Raw genomic sequence first — 9,983 nt, 5'->3', positions numbered from 1 at the left:
TTCATTTTCTAAAAAACCTCAAATCTCAAAACCTTCCATATTTCAGCACATCGTCTGTCTAGTATGAGCATTCTGTAATGTAAGAAATTGTATTTTTTTTGTCAAAATCTAAAATAAACTCTTGCGGGAAGTGGATGTTTATTGCGGTTTTGCGGCGTCAATTTGCGGCTGCAGTGAATACGCGCGCACGAGCTGTGAATCATGGAAAAAAAATTAACAATGAATCCATATAAAGTTTTTCTCTGCTGCGTTCTGTCACCTCAATGAAATGCTCTAAATTACATTTTCTTTTACAGTTACGGCCCATTGATCACTTAGATTTTTATTGTAAATTATGGCAAACTTTGAGTGAAATTAAACAATAATCAGAACTGAGCGGTTCTAAATGTGAGCATAACAGTCTAAATGCGTTTTAAATAATGCGCAATCTAATAATATGTAATACTACTAAAACTGTAATATTTTATCCAAATTAATGAAACTTTCTGTCTCTCATTTTGACATAAAATTATAGTTTGTTTTATTGCGTGTGAATGGAGAGAGTTAAAAACAAAAGGATCCACTGATTTTTGTGCTGTTTTGTTGTTTTTGTTCAGCCCAGAGTCTGTTCCGGTAAACACACAATGTCATGACATTTTTTTTACAGTTGGTTGCTTCTCTTCTGACAAACTGTTAATACGCGAGTATTGGCTAGTGATGCGAGATGTGTACAATATTCAGCATATTCTTTGCCAAATTAAACTAGTATTAAAAATGGCATGTTATAATTGAGACAAGCATTTACATTGTCAGGTGTTTATGTATGTTGTCTATGTCATAATTGTTGAAATAATAAGTCTATTTGTAAAACTGACATATAGCTATCTGTAATGTATTCTTGCTTGTAGAAATGCATTTTTCCAGGTATTAAATTAATTTAGGGGCGCAGTTTTTAAGAAAGCAATTACAGATAAACGCCAACCATTTAATATTCTTATATCCATTTAAATTCTCCTTGCAAGCTTTTCATTTCGGAGCTTTGCATGGTCTTTATCCGTCTATATCCCATTTAAAAGGCGTTTGTTTTCGTCGCAAAGAAAGCAAACGACAAGCAATTAACATTCCTTGAAGGCACTAATGCAAGATGAGTTCGGGTTTCACGCTCGCGCCGCGCTCGCTTTGACATGCTTAACGTGTTTATTTACTGCTTGTCGTGACGTTACGAAGTCAATCTGGCCCAGATGCCGCGGCCAGGTGAGCGAATTCACCTCCCGTTTCATGCATTCTCTTATTAGCCTTTAAAGTCAGTGGAAATCATCAATGGTCAGAAGGAAACAAATAAATGCTATGAAGTTGAAGTGATTCAGAAAAAAATATTATTTGTTACGTTTTTGCAAGAAAATCCGCTGGGATAATTAGGCGTATTTGTTGAGGTTATAGAAATTGTGTATTGGATAAAGAGGTTATCATCTTGGTTTGAAAATACAAATGTCATCATATTGAAATCGAGTCTCTTGCATGTAGTTAAACGGCAAAATTACATGTGTGAAAAATGTGCATGATAATTGCGGCGTTCTAAGCGCGAAATGTAAACACGCCCTTAAATAAACCAGCTATAGTGCAAATAATAAATGTATCCTTTGTATTATTATTATTATTATTATTATTATTTACTAATATGACTACAACAGTGTACAAATGTATTATTTATTAAGTTAATGTTGACGCAGCCCTTCAATTATATCAGAGGGTCCAATTAAAAATCAGTTAAACCAGTTAAAAAATAAATCAGTATGTATCCTTAATATATATCGTGTATATCGTGTACTGCGATTGATCGATGGGCAACAATTGATGGTGGTTTCACTGTTCACACAAACTGGTGACCGCTGATTGTACTCTGTTTGTCTTCTGCGGCATTGTGTCTTCGATCCCCAATGCAAGAGAGCCGAAAACTCTCAAAAGGACACAGGGGAAGACTAAACATGTATTACAAACACGAGATGCCGTTAAAGAAAGCAGCAATATCAGTCAAACTTGACAAAGCTTTTGTTATGTCTGCCATTCACTTGTAAACTTCGACTTCTTCAATACGTACCCAACGCACGGCGCAGAGAAAAAAACAAACTGTTGCATAAAGTTATTATTTTTTAGTGTTATAGATGTCAAAACGAATATCAGAATGGATTAAAAAATATAATTTGTAAAAATATTCTTAACGAAAATTAAGTTTCACTATTAATGCGGTCTTGGAAATGTGTAGGCTGGCTACAATATTTCACTGATTTTTCGCAAGTTAAAAATTGCTAACAATTATAAATGCATGCTACATTTTCTAGAATTTGTATCGATATTTAGTTTTTCCTTGCGATTTCTTATCCGTTTATGTAATTATAACTAACTCAAAATAGAAAGTACAACGTACCACGCATATAGAAGCGATCCTAATTTATTAAGTCGTGGAGTCTCCGAGCGAAGGTGCCGTATACCGCTGGCCTGCGTTATGAGCGACAGGCTTTGCGTTTAGGGGACACGCACAGCTTGTTTCTCCTTCGTCGAGCTGGCTGATCTGAGAATAAGCCTTTTCGGAATCCCGCTTCTGGGCGGCTGCTGAGCGCTGGTGAACGGAGGCCAGGACTGCGAGCCTTTGGGGAAGCGATGACAAACGGGACAATGGTGCTACACCTGCGCTGGCTCACGATACGCAAAACTGTTTCTACAGAAGGGCTGTCCAGACCCGCATGGGTGGTCAGTGAAATGTATAGTCTTTCTATCCACCTCCCCCATAACGCGAAGCATGAACTGTTCCCAATAAATGGCAAAGGAGGTTCAGAGAAAGGTCTTTAAAAGAAACAATACTTTAATTTACTTAAATACTTAAAATTAGTTTAAAAGTTTAAGTGCAATCATTATGTGACAATAACGCAATCCGGAAGCCGACTCTTTAAAGACTTGTGTTTAAAAAATAATACATCTACTTCAATTAACAGCAGATAGAATGTCACGCATTTCATTATAATTTGAATTAATAAGTTACAACAGGGCTTATCAATTATCATGTCTTGACGGGAAACGAAGAAGTCATACAGATATAAATTTTCAAATATTTTTTTCCTAATGTTAGGCGTGTAATTTCAGCAAATGGAACAGCCTACGACGTTATCATTTACTTGCTCTCACTATAAACAGTATCCTTGTCGAGTTTCTAATCAAAAATAAATAATATTATCTGACATTTGCCTCCTCCCCCAAAAGCCTCGTATGTTATTTCACGGCTCATGCATAATAACGGTAATAATCTTGCTAATTTCGGTCATCTGAAGTGCGGGGTAGACTGGCTGCCCCGGAGTAACGAGAAAAAAATGACGGAAGCGGAACAAGCTGCGCCATGCAAATCAGAAAGCAATACATCATCAGTGGATACATGAGAAAGCGCGGTGGAGGGGCATTCGGCTCCCGAAAGGGAGAAAAGGCAGGACTTGCAGAGGGACATAACCACAACCTGGGCTGTGGTTGTAACAGAAACAAACTCTTCGGAAAGAAAACGAACTAACTGCTTTATGGCATAAAGGTTTGGTGCTAAATACCGCAGACGTCGTGAATGAGCCATAAGGAGCTGTAATAGAAATATCCAAGAAGACATTCAAGACGAAGTGCGAAAGGACATATTGCTTTTATTGTTGATTTTTTTTTCCAATCGATTATTATCACCTCTTATTTTTTCTTTCTTTCGTATTGTTTTTATTTCGTGTGCGTAATGATGGCCACTTACCAAAACCCCGAAGATGACGCAATGGCTCTAATGGTCCACGATACCAACACAGCCAAGGAGAAGGATCGACCCAAAGACGAGTCGATCCAGGAGAAGAATTCGGAGAAGACAGACCCGTCTCAGAAACCCCCTTACTCCTATGTTGCGCTTATTGCCATGGCCATCCGCGAGAGCTCGGAGAAAAGGCTCACGCTGTCTGGCATATATCAGTACATAATTTCTAAGTTCCCTTTTTACGAGAAAAACAAGAAAGGCTGGCAGAACAGCATCCGCCACAATCTGAGCCTCAACGAGTGCTTCATCAAGGTGCCGCGTGAAGGCGGGGGCGAACGGAAGGGAAATTACTGGACACTGGATCCAGCATGCGAGGACATGTTTGAGAAAGGGAACTACAGGAGAAGGCGGAGGATGAAGCGGCCTTTCAGACCCCCGCCGACCCATTTCCAGCCGGGGAAATCGCTCTTCGGCGGGGACGGATACGGCTACCTTTCACCACCGAAGTATCTGCAGTCCAGCTTCATGAATAACTCCTGGTCGCTTGGCCAGCCCCCGGCACCAATGCCCTACACGTCTTGTCAGATGGCAAGTGGCAACGTGAGTCCCGTCAATGTAAAAGGATTGTCAGCTCCCACATCCTACAATCCATACTCCCGGGTGCAAACCATGGCCCTTCCCAGCATGGTAAACTCCTACAACGGTATGAGCCATCACCACCATCCGCACGCCCACCATCCTCAGCAACTAAGCCCGGCCACGGCGGCTCCTCCTCCGGTGTCTTCTAGCAACGGAGCGGGCCTTCAGTTTGCCTGCTCCCGTCAACCCGCCGAGCTGTCAATGATGCACTGTTCATACTGGGATCACGACAGCAAACACTCCGCACTACATACACGGATTGACATTTAAAATTGTCTGAGGGAAGCTGTTCGAGCACACGGGACTTTCGAAGGGGGAAAGGCGGACTTCGAGAGTGTATTTTGAAGACAGAGTTTCTTTTATGGATTCGTGTATGTCCGCTAAAGCCACCATGTTATCGTTCTAGAGTTTTAAAAAAAGGAGTAACGCCCGAAACATTGCAGTTCATAGAGAACTTTGAGGAACTGGAAAAAGAGGAGCGTAAGGGGGACATTTTAAGGTCATCGTGCGCCTCCATGTTTCGCTGGGACAGAGGACCGTGTGTTTGTATGGTACTCTTGTGCAATTCGACCACTTCCCTTAGCGAGGGAATCAAGATTATAAATTGCTATTTAAGTACATCGTACATGTGTAAACTTCGGATGCAAGTTCTGTATGTGTTCACTCTGTGCAGAAATAGATTTGCACAGATCTAATTACCTACTGGCATATATAAGTCTGGCCCTTTCTGAAGTAATTTAAACCGTCACCTGTAAGCGAGTAGTATTTCAGTAAGTACTCCTATGCAAGTGAACTAACAAATCTGATTGGACGGACATATTCTAAGATGCCAGGTCATATTGTCAGATCTTAGTCTTGATATCAAGTTTGTCTTATTAGTGTTGTAATTTGGCGTGACTGAACCTTAGGCTGCAGCAGACATGAATATGAGATGGGTTTTTAGCAGAACCGAGGAGTCAAACGATGTGTACTTTGTTAGACCAAAGATGTACTGTTCATTCGGGGGTCGTTTATTTGTAGCTGTTGTGACCTCTATTAGAAGTCGCTAGTTTTCAGTAACATCATCCAGTGCCAGTTTTAACCTTTTTATTTTATAAACTTACTATTTTGTCTCATTCATGTTGGGACCATGTTAAACTAGCACTTTTGCTTTTTTTAGTACTGTTAATTTCTTAATAAACTTATTCCTTTCAAAGTATTACTTTGTAGTAATTATTGGTTTTGCAATTCAGTGGTGCTTTCGATTTTTTTCCCCGGTCGATATATTTCAATTTGCAGTAAACCAAAGCTAACTTAAAAAAAATCATCTTTAAAGTATATTATTATTGTATAGAGTTTCATATTGTTTTAATGCAATTACTATCACGCAAACTTAATAAATAGTGAGATTTAAAAAAATGTAAAATTACGCTAAATTTTGTTCTCATGTCGTCGAAATAGCTTCTCTAATGTTCATTCACGTTGCTGCTATAGATTTGAAGGCAGTTATAGCAAGCTGTTTCAGTTATTTAATATTTTGTACAAATACGGCAAAGTGACGTTTTTGGACAGCGAGAGTAAAAAGTACTAAGCTGGAAACGTTTACGACTCCTGTAGTTTAAGTCAGCCGTAAAGTTTTTGTTTACTCCTGTCTGTTTAGGTCTTCCTGCGTGCATATATTCATCTCAAGTGAATTATGGAATTATAAATACCGATTAGACTACAACTAATTTGCACTACGTTCCACAAATAATAAATCATAAATGCAAAGCTGCAAATTAATTTAAATTGGACTCTAGGCTGAAAGTGTTAGGAAATGTGATTATTTTGTAGGCCTGTCGCATTTCGTTTGAGATATTTGAATTAAGAAAGTGTACAGTAAAATTGAAATTTCATAATATGCGATTCTATTATATCAGGAACGTATTATTATTATTATTATTATTATTATTATTATTATTATTGTTATGCCTTCATATTTAATTGGGCTAATCGTTCAGTAATGATCACTACTATTTTTCATCAGGTTTAAAGACTTCGTTATCGCGTGGTGTTATCCCGTGCTATGTGCACGTAAGCATAGGCAGTCAAAACTCATTCGTATTCATCATACTGTCATACAGAGGGGTCTCTTTTGTAACCCCTGTTAAACAAATAACGGGGTGATATAAGGACAATATAATACAGCAATCTCTGGAGACGTCAGTGAAATGTAAAAATTATGACAATAGCCATTAACTTGATTCAATGCTCCTGTTAATATACAGAAGGATAATTTAACTATAGCGCTTACCGATAAATGTTATGCGAATCAGCAACCTGCATATTTTCGTCAGAAACCATTGCATGGGAGTAAAACAAACTCGTAGCAGGAACCTGATCTTTAGCCTTGTCCCCGCAGGCTCCATGTACTTGAAAAAGAACATTTTGAAAGAGAATAGAAAGTCGTACTAACAACTGCCAAATTGTAGCCATTGTCCCTGTTTTACGTGAAATACCCTGCAGTCACATTTGTGACAGCCCTCTGTCACATAAAACAACGATACTGTGATAATGACGATGATAATAATAACATTAATAACGAAAATAAGTATTGTAACAATTCTAGTAATTCTAAAATAATTCACACAAGCGACAAACATTATTTGTATTTTTGTTAGGCTAAACCAAAATGATTTATGATGGAATGCGCGGTAAAACCAAACCAAAACACGAAGAGTTAGATTTCCACAATCCTGGCACTGTTTGAAGTAGATGTTATTGACGGTATATTATAATCTGTTGGTGGGATGGGGGTGGAGATGGTTAAAATCAACCATTACCAATGACTATGGGTTTTTGCCCCTTTCTCGTGTTGTTATTTTGTTTTCCAGAATACTCACGTTATAGAGTTGTCTTCCTTACCTATAGCAAAAAAAACGTATTTTACACGTTACTCCCTCACCTCAATCATTCTTTACTGACATTCACGGGGAACGGTGACGTAAATTACAGGACGAAGCAATTTAACTGTTTCAGTATTCGGCCTAAATATATGACGGCGGAACCATTTGCCATGAAACATTTTGGAATAAAGCAAACAAATGAGCTCTTTATCAAATAATTGATATGTGCTACAAATACAAGAGGTCGTGTTTTATTGATTGGGATAGTTTAATGACGAGTTTATAAGACTATGCCGGTTTTTCATTGGATAACAGGAAAGACTGACAATATCGTCACTGATAAGAAGTAGTCAAACAGACTACAGAACTAAATATGTGTAATTATGTGCCGGTTAGTAGCAGACATGTTGCTAATAAGATAATAACAACGGAGAATTGTTAAGATCATGATATAAACATTACTTCTGAATACAATTTAAAAAAAAAACATTTATTATTAGAAATTAACACCTAGGTTCGCTGATGACTGTAACTTTCATTATTTGTGTAGCTCCGGATGTATGAAAGGTTTAAACTCTTTTATTATAATAATATTCGAAAAAAAAATTAGTAGACACTATCACTGTGTCAGCAACAATGTCGATAATAATAACAGCTCTATTAATGATGACATATTATTTATTGTGCTTTTTATAACAATTACACGAATGCGGTATTATGATTACGTTATATTATCCTCAGTTTTGAATACGTTATCGTTCATATGTATATTTAAATGATTTCATGTGAGTACAGTCATCTTTCGTAAAATGGGGGCCTTAGTGTAAAATATTAATTATAAACCGGAGAAAATTATCATTCGTTTATACTGAGAGTTTCCTTTATCCGCTGGTTTTGCTTTGTGGGCTTTCTTACATGTTCGTGATATTTCTAAGACGGTAAACAGATGTCAAACAGTCAAACATCAGTTCATGAAAGCGAATATTGCAGTTTCAATGAATGTGCCCTCTTTTCTCCTTGCACGTAGCAAATTTGGGGGAAAGCTGAAATTAGGGCCAATATGTGTGTGTGTGTGTGTGTGTGTGCATATATATTTATATATATATAATGATTCGAATTCAAACATAAAACATAAAACTTTATAGTACTCTACTAACAGGACTAGGTTTGTATAATAAACAATAATTATTATTATACAAACATCCGCATAAAGCTAAGATATATATCAAACATCATATACTAACGCATCACGTGAATGTACACATCGCTAACTGTATTACATATTGCATTTACCGCATTGGTTATTTCTTTTTAAATTCTCCGTAATCTGTATCTGTAATATTGTTGATACTGGAGCGTATTATAACCCTGAAAAACAAGGAGACAATTCCATATTTACGTAGAATTTCTACGGATGAAATATGTTAACCTCTTGCTAATTTGCCAGCCTTTTAATACTTCTTTCCCTGCTGTTTTTTTTTAATAGAAATAATATAGTGAGAAGTGGGATCAAGTTGAAAATGTTTGTGTTCTTTGGGATTTAAATGGATGAAGCGCCGTGAGCCTCGTTTGCCGCGGAATGGCTGCAGCGCATGAGATGTTCATTGTTTTAAAATTAACTTCCCCGTTGATGATTAAACGTTGGCGGTATTAGTGTTCAGTGTTATTGTCTTTTTTAGGGCATGTTGATACAATTGTTTCTTAACCATTCAGGCGATAAGGACACAGAAATGGCAGTAAATTTCCATTATTTTTATACATATGTGCGGATTGCAAACATCCAGGACAAATAGTGTAAATGTCAACATGAATCTTAAATGTGATAATAAAATAAATAAATGACGTCATACGTTAAATTGGCATATTAAAAATGAAATGTTCAACAACTGCTGTAGTTAGTCAGTTTTAGTAGCATATATTTCAGTTAATCATATATTATATGCAGTTGCTACAAATGTTTAAGTACTTGTTCATATAATGTAGTAACGCTAGAAATAAAACAGACGGAGAAGTAAAAACAAAAAAGAGATCACCGGCTGAATCAGGGATTCAGTAAAAAAAAAATAGGCATAATTCATAATGTAACATATCGACTAATTACGGCGGCCGCTAAGGTTTTACTGGGCTTAATAAGGAATTCGATGCTTATCAGTGAGCATTTGCGGACTATTCTTTGTTTATATTGAGAAATACCATGTATATGAATTTCAAAACGACGTAATGCTTGAATAGCAACAACAATAACAACTGTCTCTTATAATAATAATAACAATAATAATAATAACAACAACAATAATAATGAATGAACTATAATAATAATAATAATAACAAAACAATCATATATAATAAAAAAAATCAACAAATCAATTTTGTGATCTAATAAAATAGGAGCAAAATATATCCATTGAGCTGTTCATTGAGCTGACATTTTGTCAGACATTAGTGTCCTGGGCCGTTGTAATTTCCTTACAGTTGGTTCTCTTCTCTCACATAAAAGCGAGGGAGAGAGTGAGGGAGAGAGAGAGAGCACGGAGTGACTGAAGAACGGCCCACGATCCTTTGTTCTCTGTCAGAGTAAAGCAGGTGTGCACTTTTCGGCGCAGCTAGCCGGTCTCGAACAATGGACCTGCATGCAGGAAACCTTCAGAGCGGCTGCAGATAAGACAGGGCCGAATCAGGAATTCCTGAGCGCTGCGTCTACGAAAAACATATATTCAAATACAATAGTGGTATAT

General features: G+C 37.2%; 1 protein-coding gene across 1 annotated transcript; it reads left to right on the top strand.

Moving 5' to 3' along the window:
- The first annotated feature begins 3,403 nt into the window (after positions 1-3,403).
- Positions 3,404-5,582, top strand: foxl2a (forkhead box L2a). The gene has a single exon (XM_023844298.2). It carries the CDS (start codon positions 3,737-3,739, stop codon positions 4,652-4,654), a length of 918 nt encoding a protein of 305 aa, XP_023700066.1. The 5' UTR covers positions 3,404-3,736; the 3' UTR covers positions 4,655-5,582.
- Positions 5,583-9,983: the final 4,401 nt, after the last annotated feature.

The sequence above is a fragment of the Paramormyrops kingsleyae genome, chromosome 17 (assembly GCF_048594095.1).
Source record: "Paramormyrops kingsleyae isolate MSU_618 chromosome 17, PKINGS_0.4, whole genome shotgun sequence".
Lineage (NCBI taxonomy): Eukaryota > Metazoa > Chordata > Actinopteri > Osteoglossiformes > Mormyridae > Paramormyrops > Paramormyrops kingsleyae.
The sequence above is the reverse complement of the archived record's forward strand: the minus strand, read 5'-3'. Positions and strand labels throughout refer to the sequence as shown.

Bases quoted from the DNA above. Each gene is read 5' to 3' on its own strand.
- foxl2a (XM_023844298.2), top strand. From the start codon at position 3,737: ATGATGGCCACTTACCAAAACCCCGAAGATGACGCAATGGCTCTAATG.